The sequence below is a fragment of the Syngnathus floridae genome, chromosome 5, assembly GCF_059516105.1.
Source record: "Syngnathus floridae isolate MCC-2025c chromosome 5, RoL_Sflo_1.0, whole genome shotgun sequence".
In the NCBI taxonomy this organism is placed as follows: Eukaryota; Metazoa; Chordata; class Actinopteri; order Syngnathiformes; family Syngnathidae; genus Syngnathus; species Syngnathus floridae.
The window spans coordinates 6,714,069-6,734,420 of NC_142417.1; the positions used below are offsets into that span (position 1 = coordinate 6,714,069).

At 45.0% G+C, this 20,352-nt stretch overlaps 1 protein-coding gene across 1 annotated transcript in view; it reads left to right on the forward strand.

Moving 5' to 3' along the window:
- The window catches only part of ptch1 (patched 1), a 40,239-nt gene that overhangs the window by 9,118 nt on the left and 10,769 nt on the right, over positions 1-20,352 (forward strand). The window contains exons 4-17 of the mRNA XM_088376630.1: positions 5,865-6,054; positions 6,136-6,205; positions 6,543-6,634; positions 7,704-7,902; positions 8,008-8,129; positions 9,249-9,396; positions 10,610-10,741; positions 10,822-10,977; positions 11,056-11,154; positions 12,097-12,222; positions 14,972-15,090; positions 15,687-16,287; positions 16,862-17,171; positions 17,820-17,962. Coding sequence (XP_088232756.1) covers positions 5,865-6,054; positions 6,136-6,205; positions 6,543-6,634; positions 7,704-7,902; positions 8,008-8,129; positions 9,249-9,396; positions 10,610-10,741; positions 10,822-10,977; positions 11,056-11,154; positions 12,097-12,222; positions 14,972-15,090; positions 15,687-16,287; positions 16,862-17,171; positions 17,820-17,962 — 2,507 coding nt within the window. The remainder of the gene's footprint in view (positions 1-5,864; positions 6,055-6,135; positions 6,206-6,542; positions 6,635-7,703; positions 7,903-8,007; positions 8,130-9,248; positions 9,397-10,609; positions 10,742-10,821; positions 10,978-11,055; positions 11,155-12,096; positions 12,223-14,971; positions 15,091-15,686; positions 16,288-16,861; positions 17,172-17,819; positions 17,963-20,352) is intronic.

Sequence of the window (20,352 nt, forward strand, 5' to 3'; positions counted from 1 at the left end):
GGCAGCCCTCCAGCCAGCCAGCCAGCCAGCCAGCCCTCTGGCACGCACGTCGTCGAACACTCGCAATTCCCGCTGCAAGGCCTCGGAGAATCTGGCAATTACACCGATACCACACATGCGCATGTGACGCCGAGTAAAGATTTAGAGATGCAAAACATTTCCGCTCTTGCCGAGGCTTCGCAGAGCCAGACGGTGTCATTGTGTGTGTGTCTCGCACAAGTTGTTTGCGTGTTACTGGAGCATTAAAGATGGGGTGATGAATACATTTCCTTCATCGCTTTTGAGGAAAATGAATTATTAATATACTTGTGGTTATTACATCTTCCACACAGTTCTTTGGTTCTACTGATCCTGAAGGAAATTCTGGATCATTGTAAATTTTTGGTGTTCGAAGTGGGGATGTAATGCATGCCTTCAAAGAAGACGGCCACCTGAACATTATCAATTGCTATTGTCATTGATATGTCTCTACAGTACGTGAACGCAAAGTAACCCTATGGCTGCCGTAACCACGGCAACTTGTCATGTCAAAGCAAAGAAGTTTGGTGGGGGGAATGAAATCAATTTGTCGTTAGTGTGCGTGCGCCACGCTTTAGGAATGTGCCACTTGGGGACACCTGGAATCACGGGGGCTATCTTTCCAGGAAATGACGAAGAGATGGCTGCTGCAGATTGGAGATGTTGGCCAATCAAGCAAAAGCAGGGACGGGCTCAGCTGTGTTGAATTTGATGGACACTGATATGAATTTTCCCAACTGAGCTGCAGCAACAATGCGCTCAGATATGGTACAGTTATTTTTAATTGTCCACCAACCGCAGCATTTTCCAGCTCTCCTTCCAGTACTGCGCAAATCCGTTGCACTTGAATACCTTTTTTTTGGGGGGGGGGTGCGAGAGGGCAGATCTGAATGAAGGCAGTAACGTGGAAGAATCTGCCCATTGAGGCAGTGTGTGAATGTACACCTCATTCCGACTACTAAATACACCCATTTTAGGGGCCGCAGGGGCCGGACAGGTGATTAGCATAATCAGGGGCGAGAGAAGCCATACATATGTTAATGCCGGGCGATGGAATTGGTGATGGGGCTTTGCGTCTCATAGCTCATGGAGGTAGGTAACACATGCATGTCACAGAGCTGACCCCAATGCATCTACTCATCTTTTCTTGTTTTTAGCTCATTTTTTCTTTCTCAAAATCAAACTTTTATTTATGCATCCTGCCTCCGTGTGGCGGTGCCCCTCCTCTCTGAAAAGGGAGAGAGCGGGGGACCGCGGTAAGGGGAGGGCTTCACCCTGGGTCAGATGGGGTTTCAGCTCTCAGTGAGGCCTTTCATCACATATTTGTGGCTGCGTGCACACCTGCATTGCTGAGCCCACATTCAAAGCTAGAACTACACTTTTTTGAAACGGCAGGGATCCCTGCCAAATGTAAAAGCAAAAAAAAAAAAAAAAAAGATGGCCCGGATTTCAGCACATGCTGCACCCCCACCAAGTTTAGGGAAAATTTTGCCTGTTATTTTTCTTTAATAGCAACGTGGTAGGCAACATGAAGCCGGTGGGCCATAAACGTCCATCTCACATTTCATGCAGTTAATGTGGCCTGCCACTCAATTCTAAAAACAAATAAAGTCACAGAGTAACTATTTAAAAAAATTCCACAAAATGCTCCTGTTACTTTTTTCCCTGTGTAATCTACACTGCAATATCATTCTCCATAATCTCAACTCTGCTACTGTGAGCTACTGTGTTTTGCCCACAGTCTCCCAATGGATAAATCACATGTCAAGAAGTAAACACAGAAGCCTAAGGTTCAAAAACTTGAACACAATATCTTGAATGAGGTCTTCAGTGGTTGTCATTGTTTATTTTTATGGAAAAATAAGTGCCTATTACATTATTGCTTATCCCATGGCCAAATGCAGAAGTGAGTTTCAGGGTGAACTAAAGAGACAGCAGATGGTGGAAGGTAGTGGAGGAGGAAGAGTAATGATTTTGTGGGCTGATTGGTGGCAGCAGCTGAGCGGTTTTAATAGCAGGAAGGAGGCAAATGGACAGCAGACACATACTGAGGATTTCCTGTGGTAAACCGTACCTGCCGACACGAGGACACCAAAGATTTTTCTCACTTGGCTATTTTGTTCTTGTGGTGTGAGTGGAGGAAGTTGATTTACAGCCACATCAGGGCTGATCTGATATTAAAAAAAAACATCCCTGCTCACATATGGATAGAGTGAAATTGTGGTTGTTTTTGAGAGGCGGTTTTAATCCCATGATGTCATGTCACACTTACATAATGCATTGTATTGTCCTCAGCCGTTTTTAATAGTGGTGCGTGAATAAAATTTATTTTACCGTCAAAACATGCTCGTACATTGCCATTTATCTAACCTGCAAGACGACATGTGCTCATACTGCACGTGTTGTGTTCTTGGCAAGTCATTTTTGCGTCTGACTTTTGGGGGTCTCAGGGCATGGGAGGTCGCCTCGTGCTTTGTGGCGGAGAGATGACCTGGTTTTGGGGGGCTTCCTCCCCCACCGCAGGGGGTCTCTGCTGATAGGGGCTCTAATCCAGCTAATCCTTTTTCTACACGCACACACTCACACACACGCACACTTCCTCAAATCCACACACTGTATCTTGTACACACATCGTAATGCAATGTGCTCACGTCTGGTTCATTTACTACCCCGAATTTGTTTTTATGAGTTTTAATTTGAGCCGCTAAAGCGATGCTTATTTTGCTACTGGGCTGCCCATGCGTGTGTGTTTTATTATTTATATTGTTTGTCTGTGTTTTCCTGGCTTCCGTTGTCAAGCACGCAACATGTGCATGAAGGGCGTGGGGCTGTGTTGTCGTGAAAGCTGCAGAAGTGGTGGGGAGGTGGGGCAGGAGGAAAAAAAAAAAAGAAGGGGAGTGGGGGCTCTGGCTTTGACAGAGGGGCTGGGCTGATTGCCATCATGATCTGGCCAATCACAAGCCGGCTTTGAATAGAGCAAAAAAAAAAAGAGGGGGAGAGTGTAAAAAGAAGGAGGAGAAAGGGGGAGTTCAGAGCTGAAAGGAAGGAAGGAGGGAGGGGGGTGGGGGTCAGTGTCAGTTCCTTAGAAGCCCACTTTCTCTCCCTCCATTATCTAGAAAAGAGGGGAGTAGGGGTTAATGTTATGCAACACGCTGAATACTCACACAAGCCTTGGCCGACCTCATCTAATACTTTTAGAGCATCCATCGACTGGACTGTCTCATCATATTTGCGCCAAGGTAGATTGCAGATGTACACATGGTGGACACCTGGCTGTCTCACTCTTAGAAAGTGAAAATGGAAGAAAATATGGGAAGACTTTGTTTTGGCCCATTCATCTGACAAGTGTTTGACCGCCTCGTTCGTCCATATGAAACTTATCCAAACAATTTTTTTATATGAATATTCAATGATCAAAATGTGTGCAAAATTTAGGGAGGCCCCACCAATCGGGACGTGAAGACCGGAGATGGCACAGGAAGTAGTCAAAGGTCAGGGACACCTTTCGGATGCCGTCATACATTAGAGGTCAAGCAGTTTTTGGAAGAGAAGGAATATGTGAATTTGTGTCACTGAGGAAACACAGCTGTGTGTACACACACACACATTTTCCTGGTCCAGCTGGGGTGTTAATCTCACCCCGAGGCTGTGTAAGTGTTGACCCCAAAAACGCTGTAACCTCGTGAAGTGAGGAATTCTGCTAGCCCGAGGCCGTAATGTGCTGTTTCCTGTCCAGCGACTACATTCCTTTAAGTTGTCCCGTCGTTTGCTCTGCCAACTTTGGTTGCCCCCCACCTCTACACACACACCAGCACATTCTGTCCCAGAATATGTCTAAATAGGACGTGCCTCTTCCCACATTTGTGCAATTTGCTCTTTGCAGTGGACTTGAACGGAGCCTGGGGGGTCAACTTGAACTCCCGAGTGTTGAGTGTATCAGACAGACCGGCCCGGCCCCGGCCCGGCCGTCTAGTGCACTGTCTCCAAATCACTTCCATGCGTGCTCGTTTTTTTAGGGGAGAAAAGGAAGAACGGCGTAACGTTGCCGCATGTCGCTTTGCTTGGACGTGGCCTGCTATTAATGAGGACTCAGTATTACAAGCATGCGATCAGATGGGAATGCTGCTTGTGGTTTGGGGAATAAAAAGAAATCAAGTATGTTTTCCTAATGCCCCCAGACATGGCTCCCCTCTCTCTTCCCGCCTCTTCTCTGGGTGGTCCTTGCCTCAGCAGAACAAGCATGCTTATGTTTAACTTTAATGCCATTACAACGGCTTGAAAATATTCAATCTATGCCCGCTTACGCCAACTAAGCCACATTGTTAAATTGGGTTAAGATGTCATAAAATGTTACAGATTTTTCACACTTGGTACTTGGTGTGTCTATGCGGATGCATACAGATCTCAAGTTGCATGCATGGAAGCCAAAATCTAAATCGGGGAAATTGGCCATTTTTTAATTAACTGAATGAATATGTGCATACAGATCTGCACTGGTTGGTTTGGTTTTTGACATTTTATGATTCTTAGGTGATTAATGCATCTTTAGCAGAGGCAAGCGTTCCAATCTAGTTCTTTCCATGTGATGAGGCGTTCCTCTAGAAGAGACTCCAAACGTTTGCACCAGTGCAGTCTCATGCATTTGTCTACCCGTGTGTGTTTGTGCGAGAGGCTTTGCCAGGGCAACTTGGCCGTACCGGCGAGGAGGCGGCCAGCGGAAGGAGCTGAAAGGCCGCTTTTGTAGCCGGGGTGAGCTGAGAGCCGAGGGCGCACGCACAGGGCTTAGTCCCACCGTGATACTGGGAGCACAAGTTGGAAGAGAGCCACCCTCTTTATCACACACACACTTTCAGTCCACCTCGTGTTCGAGTGGAAGCGTCAAATGTGGATTTGCTCATCGACCGATTGTATGAGGGGAAAAAAAGTGCTGTTCTTGAAGATGTGATTAGGTTGAGGTCAGGCGTGCATGACTGTGGCTTTGCTTTGACAACTACAAAGGACCATTTTTGCGACCATTTTCAAGAATGGTTGATGCCATGTTGGTGTTGTGGGTCCAAACATTCAAACATCAATCACCATGTAATTAGCCTTATAATTCACTGGGATGAGCGCAGACACATTTTTAAGATCTTACGCGGGTTTTTTTTTAAATGAGAGACCACACTGCTCTTATGGTGTGTGATGTACTCCAGATGACCAACAAAATAGTCCACACACTGAACAACTCCACCACCACTCCACGAGTCTTCTACTCCAAACCAGATGCCTCAAGAGTTATCTTTTCACCTGTTGCTGAACTTAATTCATTAATATTACTGAATAATTTACTACTTTGGATATTACATACTTCCTGTATATTATTATTATTATTATTATTATTAATATTATTATTAAAACTTGATGTGCTAGAAACAAAAACAAGGCTGATTCAGAATCAGCGCCCAAAAATTACTTCTCTATTGTTAAAAAAAAAAAAAAAAGAATGAGTAAAAAGTGCTTTGATCGGAATGCCCACATTTTGCTTCTGATTTTCGACGTGTGTAACTTGTTTTAAATGTTTCTCAACTTGCAGCACGTGTGGTTAGTTCATCTTAAGTGTAGGACATTTTGGACTATCAGTTGAACCACCTCAAATACATTGTCCACTATAAGTTTGAGAGAAAAAAAAAGACTTTGAAGGCAAACTCCCCACAGAGAAGCAGACGTTTTTCGACTTTTCCTTTACAACTTCTTTTATAACTCATACTAAATCTTATCAGTGCTCGACTCATTGCAAAAAAAAAAAAATCCCGGGTATGTACCATCAAACGTTTTAAAACTTCTTTTCTATTTCCTCTCCCTGGCAGTGGGCGGACGTGTGAACCAGGAACTGAAGTACACGCGACAGAAGATCGGCGAAGAAGCCATGTTCAACCCTCAGCTCATGATCCAGACGCCACGCCAGGAAGGAGCCAGCGTGCTGACTGTGGATGCGCTGCTACAGCATCTGGAATCAGCCTTGCGAGCCAGCAGAGTTCACGTTTATCTTTATAATCGGTAATGTCACCATTGTCACCCACTCTTGCGAAATATCATAAATAGGGTGACTACATTTAATTTCTCCCTTTTTTTTTTCAGACAATGGAAATTGGAACATTTATGCTATAAATCAGGAGAACTCGTCACGGAAACACATTATATGGATCAGGTAAGATGGGAAAGATGGTCTTCTCTTTCAATATATATATATATATGCTCAAATAAGAGCAGACTGGAAGTATAATGCAAAAATCAAGACCTCCCCCAAACCATAGAAATGAGCTCTGGACTCAGCAAAAATTCACCAGGCGCACCTTCACAATCTAATGAAACGCATTAAAATGCAAACGCTGCATGAAAAATGCTCAGTATTGATTGGATCTGTCACAGGTTTTCATTTTACATAATGAAAGGTCAATAAAGAGTCAACAAACCAGAATAAATGTCTGAATTCCTGATCCGAAACTAAGCTGACCCTAATGTGCATGTATGCCGTGTGTGATCAGATCATCGAAAAGCTTCATCCCTGTCTCATCATCACACCTCTGGACTGTTTCTGGGAGGGAGCCAAGCTCCAGTCTGGGATGGTCTATTTACCGTGAGTATTCTCACCTTCATCGTTTTCCTCCTGATCATTAGGATGCTTAGTCCATTGCCTCACTTGTAAACTGCCCAAGCCAATTAAAAATGAATTATCCGCACAATGTTTCCTTCTCAGTAAGAACCGGTTATTTGTTTTGGGGTTAGTGATTACTAAATGCATTGGAGGTTGACAGAGTTGCACTCTCATGCAGATCCCATTACTCTGATTCACATTGTGAAGTCTACCTTAAGCTCATTTGGGATAGACACCCATCTTGGAATGGTTGTCATGGCAGCACTATAACAGCGAGTTTGTTTACAAGAGAAGAAGATGGGGATCTTTGAATCTTGTTTTTCTATCTTTTATGTGCGCTTCCCAGGCACACTCAACCCAACCGTCAGACTCCGCAAGCGTGTGTGTGTGTGTGTGTCCTGAATTCGTCCCCTCTGAAGGCTCCATTGTAGTGGTTGTTGGCATGCGTATCGCTGGCGATCGCCTCTCTTCAGCCCTGGGCCTCACATCATTGTCTGGCCTTTCTGTTGCTAATGGCCTGTTGCTACAGTAATACTTTTCCTCAGCATATTTGTGTACGCATGCATATGTGTGCGCTTCTCTGTGTGAATCGCCGGCTCGAGTTGACTCAGATCAAGTAGCGGTCGGTTATCGATCTTCACAGGCAATGCTTCCATTTGTCCTTTGGATGAGAAGCGATAGATGACGTTTTTTACCATGTTCTGGTTGGGAGCCTGTGAATAATAACCCAAGCCTGGTTAAGCACATACAATGTGCTGTGAATGACCGAGAAAGAGAAAGAGGGAGATTTAGGGTGGAATGTGCAAGGCATGGAGAGCTTAGAAGGGGACAAGGAGCACTCGGGGCAGGAATCCGACCCTGGCACTGGGAAATTCCTCTTTGCTGTCACCTTGCAAATAAAAGAAAACTTGGTATGGTGCCTTAGCATGAACATGAATGAAGATGAATGTCTTTCCGCCTCATGATTGCTTTTATATGACCATTCAGGGAGATATGTTTCGGTACAGAAGGTTGGTTGTATTCTTATCTGCGTCACCGTACCTTCACACAGAGGTAAAGACGCTTTGCAGTGGACCAATTTTGACCCCAAGGACTTCCTGGAGGACCTGCGACGGGCACACTTCCCTGTAGAGAGCTTTGAGGAAATGTTGGAAAAAGCTGACGTGGGCCACGGCTACATGGACCGACCCTGCCTGAACCCCGCCGACCCCGACTGCCCCCTCACTGCCCCCAACAAGAACTCCACCAAGGTCGGCGGGCGTTCTTTATATATTTTTTGGCTCCATGTCGGATTTTTGAAGGTAGCTGTTGACAGTTTATTTTCCCTTCTTGTTTTGCTTCTATCACGCCAAAAGCCGTTAGATGTGGCATGGACCCTGAGCGGCGGCTGCCACGGCCTGTCCAGGAAGTACATGCACTGGCAGGAGGAGCTGATTGTAGGCGGGACCACCAAGAACGGTAGCGGACCCTTGCTCAGGTAACACATCCAACAAGATCTGCGCCTTGCTTATTCTGGAGCGAGTGTATGTTTTCTGTTCTTCTTTACTCTCAATGTATTCCGAAATTGTGTTTGTATGCGTGTAAATCTTGCAGTCATTAGCAGATTCCAGTAAAGTCTTTCATTTCCAGCTGCTCCATTTCACCACATGCACGGACACTACACATACACACTCATCAGCACGCATACTGTACATACAAGTGCTCACAATGATCTATGGCCTCGCTAGTTTATCCAAATATACCACATTTTTTGCTCCACAGACCTAATTCCAAAGCAAGCCGCCAGACAAATATTTCAGGTCATGCGGAGGACACCTGCTTTATGTTCATGAATGTTCTGTGAGCACTATGTTCATAAATGAATGGTTAATAAGCATAAACATTTTTTAGTAAGCTAAACAAAACTGGTGTTATTAGGGATGACATAGAATTTGGGAAACATTGTAAAGTATGACTGAGCTTGTTGCAGCATCCCGATACTAAAGGGACAAAACATTTGGGCACAGCTCTTAAGGAAATAATTACATTATGTCTGCAGTTCTTTAACTCATTCACTTGCCATTGATGACTATAGATGTCCGATATCGATTTTAACTGGGCTGGCACAGAATGAGTTAAAAATGTACTGTAGATGGTCCGCAATTAAATGCTAGCTTTTCTTAAACACACCTTTTGCTATTCATAGGTCTTAAAAACGCCACAGATGCAGTTAACAATGTTGCTATATATATATTTTTTTAAATGACTGTTTCACGTTTTGGACACCAACCAAAATACAATCATGTTGAACAAGCTGATTAGATAAAGTATGTAATAATAAGCACACAAGTACTTTGATTGAAGTGGCTTTAAAAGCTCTTATTTGTTATTCCTGCAGATACACTGTATTGTAATGCATTGTCGTCTCTGTGTTAGATGCTTGAGCAAAGTCCATGAAAGCATACTTGTTGTGGAAGCACTTTCTTTTGGATGAATGGCAAGGCTTCTCATAGAGTGTCTGCTCTTAGTTTCGTTTTTTCTCTTTCCAAAAAAGAAGAGAAAAGAATTGCTAGTTGTGTTCGTCTTCCATCAATATGAACGTCTCTTCTCCCTCCAGCGCTCAAGCCTTACAGACCATGTTCCAGCTGATGACTCCCAAGCAGATGTTTGAGCACTTCAGGGGCTACGAGGAGGTTTCCCACATCAACTGGAATGAGGAAAAGGCCGCGGCCATCCTGGAGGCCTGGCAGAGAAGATATTCAGAGGTACGCAAGCGAGACGGGAAAATAAATCTCCCGTGAATCCCCAACGATGATATTCTGAGGTTAGCATGTGAATGCAAGGAGCCCCTGATGGATGCTGGATCGCCTGATGATATCTGCTAGAAGGTAGTAGTGGGTACAACGTATAGTATAGTAGTAAGCTGGCCATGTCTGGAGTATATTAGGAACATTTGGATCTAACATAATAATCACTTTCCCAGCTGTGGCCCCATTGGTGGCTCGGGTGTGACATCATCTCGCCCACCCCCTCCCACCCCACACCAACCCCCCTGCTTGACACACAGTGACCTCGGTGTGTGCATGTGTGCGCACCATTCATCTTAGGGGCCCGGGGGGTGCCGCCACAGAAAAAGATCATTTGTTCAATGGCTGTATATGTATTTTTTTTTTTATCAATGGTTGTAATCCAAGCTGCTGGCGTCGTGCTGTGTTGCGTGTGTTCAAATGCGCGGCGTTGGGTGTGCCTGCGAGATGTGTACACGTGGTTGGTGCAAGTGTGTGTGTGTGTGTGTTCAAGAGGATGTGTGTGAGAATGTGTGTCAGCCAGCCGCGCTCCCCGCTGAGCAGTAACTGCAGGTCAATGTTGAAGACATCTGTCTGCACACGGATAGGAAGACGGGGAGAAGGTGGATCGTGGTACTGTCTTACAAAAACAAGTTTAGAATGGATACACAGCCCTGATTACCTCCCCCAAGGAGTTTAGGTTTTCTGCTATGTGACTCCTTCACTGATTTGCTTGTTTTTGTGAGCAGGTTTCTGTCAGGATTTTTCTGACACACCTCAATTAGTGGCCTGGGGAGTTTATTTACTCAACTGTAGAAAGCACCAGGCTTTATTTGAAGTAAGGCGTCTATTTTGAGATGAGGCCTTTGTTTAAGAATTGATTGTCATCCATCTGTTTTCTTTAGTGCCTGTTCTCATTATGGTCAAGGGTGGGCTATAATCTATCCCAGTTGACTTTAAGATAAGAGACAGTGGACACCATAGATATGAACAACGCTAAGCTAGTAGAGACAAACACATCAGCACAAGAAAGTAAACCAGATGAAAATTGTGTTAAAATAAGAAATTTACGACTTAATCGTTAATGTCTCATGTCCAGGACTGCATGCATCCAGTTGCAATTTGTTATCATTGCTGCCAAATTAACATCAACACTTGCACACTAAGTTCCATTTCTTGAATTCTGTTCCAGGCTGTTTTGCAGAGCGTGGCAGCCAACTCATCCCAGAAGGTCTTGACTTTCACCACCACCACCCTGGAGGATATTCTTAAATCCTTCTCCGACATAAGCGTCATCCGCGTGGCCAGCGGCTACTTGCTCATGGTAGAAGACAAGCCTGCTCGTCCATATCCGAACGAGAGAGTTGTATTCCCCCGTGAGTCATCTTCATTATCCGTCCCCAGCTGGCCTACGCGTGTCTGACCATGCTGCGGTGGGATTGCGCCAAATCCCAGGGGGCTGTCGGGTTGGCGGGAGTCCTGCTGGTGACGCTGTCGGTGGCGGCGGGGCTCGGACTCTGCTCTCTACTGGGCATCACCTTCAATGCTGCCACCACACAGGTAACTCGGACGAAGACCCTTAATATAATAAGCAAATATGCATTGTATTATTTACAATCAATCATTTTTGGGGTGCAGGTTCTCCCGTTTCTGGCTTTGGGTGTCGGCGTGGATGACGTCTTCCTCCTCGCTCACGCCTTCAGTGAGACAGGACAGAACAAGAGGATCCCATTTGAGGTGAGTTGAAAAACATCCAAATATTTTGTGTACAACCACAATAGTTTGCACTGCTTGATGAAAAAAAAGAAAATTGACTCGTCCACTGTTTAATCACCATTATGAGCCGGTGCCTTATGTTAAAAACAGTAGTCGGGATTGCTTGTCACTGTGAAAGTGCGTACAAAAATGGCAATTTCCTATTTGTGTAAAAGCCGAAGACGTGACATGTTTTTCTTCGGATCTTAAGCCCCCTTTTGCACTGCCAAAAGACACAGAATGGGTGGTTAGAGGACTCGTGAATTTGTGGCCATATTAGAGGCAATGTGAAAGGGAGCTGTTATGATTTTTGTATTATGTCAAGTTCACAGTTTGCATGGCATTAAATTAACTTGTTTGTCATTAGAACAATTTGATGGATTCTACAACAACAAAGTGTGTAGACGAGTGTGTTTTGTCTGATAATTTAATCTCCTGTAGGGGAAAACAGGCATGCATTTGCTTGTTATTGTTGTCTGCATCTCTCCCTCCACCTCCAGCTTCCTTTGAGGAGATGAAAACTAAACAGAGCTGAACCAGATCTTGCCTCTCTCTCTCTCTCTTTCCCTCTCTCCGACACACACACACTTGCACAAACATGCCCGCAAGCAGACGCTCCCTGTGTGGTCCCGCACGTTGTCAAATCTTCACATAGTAGTTGCCGCCAAACCTTCCTCATGCTTATACGTGTGCGTTTTCAAATATGAAAGAAAAAAAAAAAGTTGCCACAATGATCTGCTTTGAGAGACATCAGCTTCCTCTCTTGTATAAGCTAATAGCACTTGAGCTGGCTGCAATCACTGTCAATCAGCATCAGTGCCATGATAATGCTCCTCCGTCTCAAGTATTACACATTTGCCTGTGGCTACAGACGAAGTTGCATCAATAAGTCAGTAAGTCATTCCTTTGTCTCATCTGGCACAGGACCGAACCGGCGAATGTCTAAAGAGGACCGGAGCCAGCGTGGCGCTCACTTCCATCAGCAACGTCACCGCCTTCTTCATGGCCGCCCTCATACCCATCCCGGCGCTACGGGCGTTCTCATTACAGGTACGCACGGATCTAATTTCATGTAAACAGGAATTAAAGATTCAGGCAAGAGAACCTTTTTTAAGTTCTATTCCCTCTTCTATGGTTGCCATTACACATTTTTCATTCATCACAATTGTCCAATTTTCTGACATTGGTGACTCCAAATTTTGAGGTGTAGTTTTCCAAAATATTTTACTTGGATAGTTACACTTTTGATTCAACTTTGGAGGTTCTTCTGTGTGTTTATGTGGAAATGTGTGTCTGTGATTAGAAGTCTGAATTCTAAATTGGAATTCACCTCCCTTCGTGGTCGGTCTGGTATCTTTCCAGATTGTGGATGAGGTCCATGTAACTGAATCTCTACGTGAGTGTGTGTATCACGTTTATGTATGAGTTTGCAGGAAATGTAGAATCTAAGTGGGAGGTTTAAATAGCAATGAAATGCAATAATTTAGCTGTATATGTGTATAAAGATGGGGGCGGGCATTGTCCAGTGGGGGGGATTCTGACTTCTCTTACATCTGTCACAAATTAGAGACGTCATAAAAACAATGAAAAGTGGGACAAAATGCGACGCCTCGCGCAAAAGGCCTCACGCTTATACAACATTATGCTTAAATAAAATGAATACATTTTGCTGTTGTGCAAACCTGACTGATTGCAAGATCAAAGTTATTAATACTATTATAATAATCATTAAGAATTAAGTCTCAATACTTTGGTAGAAACCAGGGCCTGAGGCGCTTTTACTAAAAGACCTTTGAAGAGGAATGTGGAACAGCTCCACCGTTGGATCAAAATGAGCAACATTTCCATGACTACCACTACCACTGATTAAACCTTGTGCAGGACTGTGTTAAATTTTGGAGGTGACAACATCAATTTAAATATTACTAAGCCGATAGGCAGCAGACGTTTAAATAGCACTTTGCCAAGGGGGTGGAAAGAATGATGTATTTCTGTCTGCCAGAGGCTATAACAAATACAAACTCAACGAAATTCACCTTTAAGAATGCAGTGCATGTTGGTATTTGTTTATTTGAAGTTAAAACAAAACTATATTGCTGTCTTTATTCATGTAGCATAGGAAATAGTGATCTTGTAACACATGCGCGCAGAGGCCAGATTTCATCAGAGTGAGTATTAGCATGTGTGGATGGATGGCTTTAGTACAGCCACTCTGTCAAACATGATCTATTTACCCCATGGGTCGCACACAGGCTGCTTCATTGTAAGCTCACACTTGCATTTAGCAGCACATGCCTAATGCACATAGCATCCATTCTTATGTACGCTTCCTCTGCCTGTGCAGCGACCAATCATAGCGCTCTTGCACTCTTTCCCCTCCCGCGGGATCGCCATGGCTCTGCTCGCTTTTGACACTTTTCAGGCACTCTTATATAGCACGTGGTCAGGATGAATGGACAAAAATTCCCCACAGACACTCTTTGACATCTGGAAAAACTCCCCGATTGGGCGAATCCATGTTCCACATGTCCCAATATTTTTGTCCAGGGAGCGTGTATCTCCTGCAGCAAGAAGCACTTCCTGCTTCCTGTCTTCATTAGCTTCCCTCCCCGTGTCAGTAAAGGGCAGGCAATTGTGTCCAGATAACGGCACAAAGACGCACAGTGGAACACACACGTTTCATGTGTGGAAGACAGATGTGATGGTAAATCTTCCCACTCGGAGGTCAGCGAGCGGTCAACTTGTGTGTGTGTGTTTGTGTGTGTGTGTGTTTGGAGTCATAGGGGATCAGTCTGGACATTAGTGGGCCAATTGAGAATGAATTGTTTTTGCACGCTGTCTCTTGTTGTCTCTCACATTACTCCTGACTGCATAGTGAGCAGAGGAATGAGGGGGCGGGCACAGATGTTTGTGAGTCTGTGTGTGGAGAAGCATTTTTTTGTGTTGCTGTTTTTGTAGTGCATATTTTGGTGTGTAAGAGTTGTCTGCACCTCATCTCAGGCCTCTTGACTCCTTGGGTGGTCTCGCACAAGACTATGTGCCTATCGGGTGTGTTTTGTGTGTAGCGGTCTGGCAGCCGAGCAAGTCCCAGATTACGCACCGGGCAGCGCCCCAGCCCATTTCAACTTCTCCCCATCATTATCATGATCCTCCTGCGCTCAGTGCACCGACTTCACAAAGTCAACCGCAATACTGCACCTACTTGGATTACATTTTTCATAGCAATATGTTCCCCTTGACATAGGCTTATTCTTATCATAAATTAAAAACTTCTTTATTCCTAATATGTTGTAAATGTACTATTTAGATTTTTTTAAACTGTTCAAAAACAAAAAGTTTAGTTGTGATTGGGATATTTATTTTATAAGTACACATACATTGATTTCATAATACATCAAATGTATTGATTATTAGTCCTGTTCTATTGGTTTGGGATTTCTAGCTATCATAATTAATGAGGGCAATTAATGATAGAAAAACAATACTATAAAAATATATGTAATAATAGAGTAATCCTATTATAGTTTTAGTATGTTGTAGCAGCAAAAGTGATGTGGCCAAAGATATTCTTGTGTCTATTGTGGTCATAGTTTTCAGTGAGAGCTATTTTTAATATGTCTACGACATCTCATGAAGCGAAGGTAGCCAAAAATGTTAAAATACTTTCCCTCATAAACAATTAAAATGGTAACCCAAACATGTACTAAATCAGCAGCAAGCATTCCCTAATCCCTATTTTCTTTCTTTTGTTAAAGTGACTTTTCAGGAAGGCTAAGAAAGTTTTGTGTGTTCCCGGCAGGCTGCAGTGGTGGTGGTGTTTAACTTTGCCATGGTCCTGCTCATTTTCCCCGCCATCCTCAGCATGGACCTCTACCGACGAGAAGACAGACGCTTCGACATTTTCTGCTGCTTTCACAGGTTTGGATTGCGCACACAAACTAGTTTCTGACAGTGACTATGTCTGACCCACGCAGCCTTTTTACCCTAATGACTTCTCAAGTTGTCTCGTACTGTCTGATGGTTTGCTTTATTTGCTGGTTGTCTGCCCTGGCCTTTGTTGTGAAAGCCTCGCCAGTTCGCTGCCAGTCTGGGCATGCTTTTTGGCGCTGTCCTCGCACAGATGTGCATAGTCTAAACACACACACACAAAGTCAAATCCTCGTTGGCTCAGCTCCTCATTTTTCTGAAAACACAACATTCGGTACACCTGCATAAGTGAATGAGAGCCAATTCAAGAGCGGTACCAAAAAGAACAACTCCAACGGCACCTCCCAGGTTGAACCCAAGCTATTCTGGGAAGTTGGTCCAATTTGTTTGTTTTGCCAAACACTTCTGAGAGACACTTGAAATTGTTGCTTCAATATTGGAAAATTGCTACTTATACTGTCAACTTCACGCCCCCATTCCATGTTTGTGCTGTTTAAACCAAACAACACCATGGAGAAAACAAGGCATAAAAATGCCAGCTTTTACAGGGTCTCGTTTGTTGAGTTCTAACGTGTCTGTCTTTGCAGCCCTTGTGCCAACCGTGTGATCCAGATGGAGCCTCAGGCGTACCTGGATGGATCAGACGGGAGTCGCTACAGCCCTCCGCCATCCTACCGCACGGCGCTCCCCTCATACCACACGCCTCCGCCCAGCTACAGCCCGCCGCCATCCTACAGCAGTCACAGCTTTGCCCAGCAGACCCAGATCACCATGCAATCCACCGTTCAGCTCCGGACCGAGTACGACCCCCGCACGCAGGCTTTTTACACCACAGCCGAGCCCCGGTCCGAGATCTCCGTGCAGCCCATCAACCCGCCTCCCGGCCGCAGCAACCCTCGCAGTGACTATTACAACAATAACAATAACAACAGCGGGAGGCGGAGTCACCGGACAGCTCGGTATCGTCACCCCGGGGCCCCGGCTGCTGCTACGGGGGCAGTCCCTCAGCCAGATTCCCCTGAGGGAAGCCAGATTCCAGAGAATAACAACTCCACACGTGACTTGATCTCCCAGTTCGGGGAGGCCTCCCATGGCCCGAGGTGCATGGACCCCCCCTGCACCCGCTGGACACTGGCTTCTTTTGCTGAGAGGCACTACGCTCCCTTTCTGCTGCAGTCCACCACCAAGGTGAGCAGAGTGGCTTCTGTGTGAGCGTGTGGGAGTTTGAACGAGGAGCGTTAGTCACCAGAGCTCATGACAGAGTAGGAGGAAATCTGGAGTCATGTCCTATCTGAATCACACACAGTCTGACCTCAGTCTAGTGGGTGGCCGGCCCTCTCAAAACACTCGCACAACTCAAATCATCTGGTGGCCTGTACTTGACATCATTACAGAATCTTTTCTTTGTCTTTTTATCGTGCTGTCAAATATTTCTCCACTTTAGCAAATTATTTCATGCGCAATCCTCTCCCTGCTGCCAAACGGCCAAAAGGAACATTCCAGTTTATTCCATCTGCGCTCTTTGATCCACGACTATTAGCCAAATCTGGCAACACATGGTCAGATGATCACAGGCTTTGTATACAAGATTATACAAACCCCTTTTAGAAGGAGATGTAACCGCAAGTGACTGTTACTGAGGGTGCAAGCGCTTTGCTTTCGAAAATATGCCGTGGCGCGTGTTCCGCTTTCCTTCCTCGAAGTACAAAAAACCTTGGATTTTCTTTCACTTTTCCAAGTTAACCGGCCATTGCTCTTGCAGGTGGTGGTGATCGTGCTCTTCCTCTGCCTCCTGGGGGTCAGCCTGTACGGCACCACCCAGGTGCGGGACGGCCTGGAGCTGACCGACATTGTGCCGCGGGAGACCAGCGAGTATGACTTCATCGGCGCCCAGTTCAAGTTCTTCTCCTTCTACAACATGTACGTGGTGACGCAGCGGGCCGACTATGCTCACAAACAGCCGCTCCTGCACCAGCTGCACCGCAGGTTCCGCACCGTCCGCTACGTGCTGAAGGAGGATAATGGACAGCTGCCCCCCATGTGGCTTGACTACTTCAGGGACTGGCTGAAAGGTACTGTTGATATTACATGAAATGAGATTAGAACAACAGGAGTCCAATTTTCTTCACCCATCTGCGACACAGTCAGTAAATCCGGTAAAGTTGGACAAAAGAAAAAGCGACAGTTAATCCTCTAATTCTCGCTGAACTGAGGTTTAATGAGGTTTACTCATGCAAAACGTCTCGTGACATTGTTTGTGACAGCCAAAGAAAGCAATTGTATAAATTCTGTTAAGTCACGTACAATAGGGACGTGGACTGGCTGACTTTGTCCTGTGGAGATTGTGCGCACGCAGTGTGTATGTGCATGCGTGTGTAAACCACACAGAGAGAGCTTGTGTGCGCGATATTGATGTGTGCAATGGCGGGACAAATTGGAGCCAGACAGGCCCGAGGAACGAGACCCAAAACAACATCTCCCGCAGTCGGCCCTCGGTGTGAGCGTTGGGAGAGCGCGGCGCAGGCACATATGGATGAAGAGAAAGGGACACATGTTCTTAATATTTCCCCCTAATGGTCTCTATGAATAAAAAACATAACATTTTCAGCTTTTTCCAAGGTGGTTCGGGGCCAGTTATCATATTAAATCAGCCAATCTTGTTAGTCAAGGATACAGTTGAAGTTTCCGGTGTTGAGTTGTGCACGTGTGTGATCTCGCAGGTTTGCAGCAGGCATTCGACAAGGACTGGGAGGCCGGCCGCATCACTCTCAACAACTACAAGAACGGCTCTGACGACGGCGTCTTGGCGTACAAGCTTCTGGTGCAGACCGGACGCAGAGACAAGCCCATCAACCAAAACCTGGTAAGCTTCAGCTGTCATACGAGACGCGGTCTGCCTGTGAAGCGGCCGTTTGATTGGGCCAAGCCGAACGACGCCCACCTTGCAAACTCGCACCCCCCCTCCTTCTCCCCCCTCCTTGTCTGTCTTCCCTCATCGTCTCGCGCTTTGTGATGACTTTACCGAGCTCAGGAATTTAAAGCTCTCACTGGGACCCTCGGCCCGCCTTCTGAAAAACCTATTAACTCTTGCCGTGCGTTAGCGTGTGATGGATGAATGTGCGTGAGGGATTCCGACAGCGGGATGTCTCCTCGTAGCATGCGGCCTGTCAGCTTAACACTTTGTCTGGGATTCCGAAGCCTAGCACAAAGAAGCTGTTGCGTGAAACTACGACCAGATCTCATCCAAGCGATCGCATTAACGTGCATTCTACAGTTCAGGGTCGCTTCTTTTAAAGGGGGCATATTATCGAAAATTGACTTTTTTGCTGGCTGAAACTGATTTTTTCCCTGAACTGATAAGCTGTTTGTGGCTTTTCTAAAGAGGCTTCATCATCGTTGGTGATGAGTGTCTGAGATGCTGCTGAGTTAATACCTCCACTCAAATAAGCTTACATCCAGTGCGGAACTGGAGAGGAAATGACACCGGCAAAGTTCTCAACGGGAGGTCCGGATAGCCTCACAGAGTGGGATTAACATCATGCCTCCTCTTCGGCAGGACCAAAATGCGAACCTCTGTCAATGGCCCATAAAAGGAGATGTTAATACCATATGGGAGAATTAAACCACTGCTGCTCATTGAAATTGGACAAAAACGATAAAAAATACACATGCTAGCATTAGCTTACCCTCAAGATCTGTCTTAACTACACCTTCTCCACTTTTTGGCAGGGGCTCTTATATCCCCTGAGATTAAATAAAAGTCTCCTAACCGAGAAGTAAATCCAGAAAAATTTTGTCTCCATCAATTGCTCTTTGTTAGCATCCCAACTCTGCTCAACAAGAAGGACATACACAAGACCTCTTTAATTGTGATTTGGTAACATACAAAGTAATTAATTAAATGGCAGCGCAATTTTTTCATTTTCTCATGTTCATGTGCAGTACACTACATCCCTCTTACATCAGTTCCTGCATCCTTGACAACTTAAGGTCGTTGCATTTCCTGTTGTTCAGCTTCACCAAAACGCTCCGGAATCCTCCGCCCTTTCCCCTCTCCTCACGTACCGCTACCGCATCCCCTTTCAACCAGAGAAGTCGAAGCACATGGTTCCTTTTCACGCTGCTCGGTGTGCGTCTGTTGTGCCTTCTCTCTGGAGCTACGTTTGTCCACAGCGCCAGGCATTGTGTGTAGGGGGTCAGGAGAAGCAAGCACAAGCAACATTTGTACAGATGTCGTGTTATTTTTATTGCTCTCCTCCATTTGCTGGGTGGCATTTCCTTCAGTGTTAACAACCAGGTTAACTACACACAGACGGGCTCAGGGACTCCAGCCAATTTTTTTTATTGTTACGCTAACTCAAGCAAATTTTTTTTACTTCACAAAAAAAAAAGAAAAAGAACATCTACCTAAGCCCATTAGTACGGCTAACCCCCCCAACCTTTCCCTTCCTCCCTTGAAGGAGGAATTTACGGCTGAGTAGAGGGAGAGTGGCAGCGCAATGTATAGTAAAGCTTCTAACTCCCATTGCAAGGTTACACTCATTTGCCTCCACATGGGAGGCCAGAAACAAGAGCCTTTACTTTACTCTTGACTAAATACAACGGAATCTTTTTGTAAGGGAAAAAAGTCTGTCGTATTTTATAGAAGTCGTAGACTTGGCTTAGGGCTAATAAAAACTCTCCGATAGGCGCCTCGTCTTTGCTATCAGGAGAAACATGGATAATAATTGCAATGAAGTTCCATGCTCTTGCATTATTTATTAATGTTTCAGTTAGCCAGTGTTTTCCAACTTTTATTGAGCCAAAACACCTATTTAACTTTGGAAATCTCACAAGTTGCCACCAAACAAAAATGTTTCACTCTCAAATTAACTCTGGACATGTTGAGTTGAACACAAAGCCATTATGGGAACAGGTGGATGAGTTGGTTATTGGATGTTCTGCCATCTAGTGGAAGAGCATTTCATTCAACTACCTGTTGATTGCATTGATAGATGAACAAAGATACACTATTAGTTGTACATAAATGATTATCTGTCTTTCTGATTCTCAGAGCTGTTCCTTTTGACTTTTTGCCATAATGCTGCATTTTATTTTGTTCTAAAATTCCAAGGTAAATTGTATTACTGTATGCCGGTAACATTATTCAATATGATCCTCAAAATGCATTGCATAGAAATAAAGGCCTCACCTCTTTCACGGTTGAGAGAATAAATCCAAAGTGGGGTATTTCCAGGATTTAATGTGGCATGA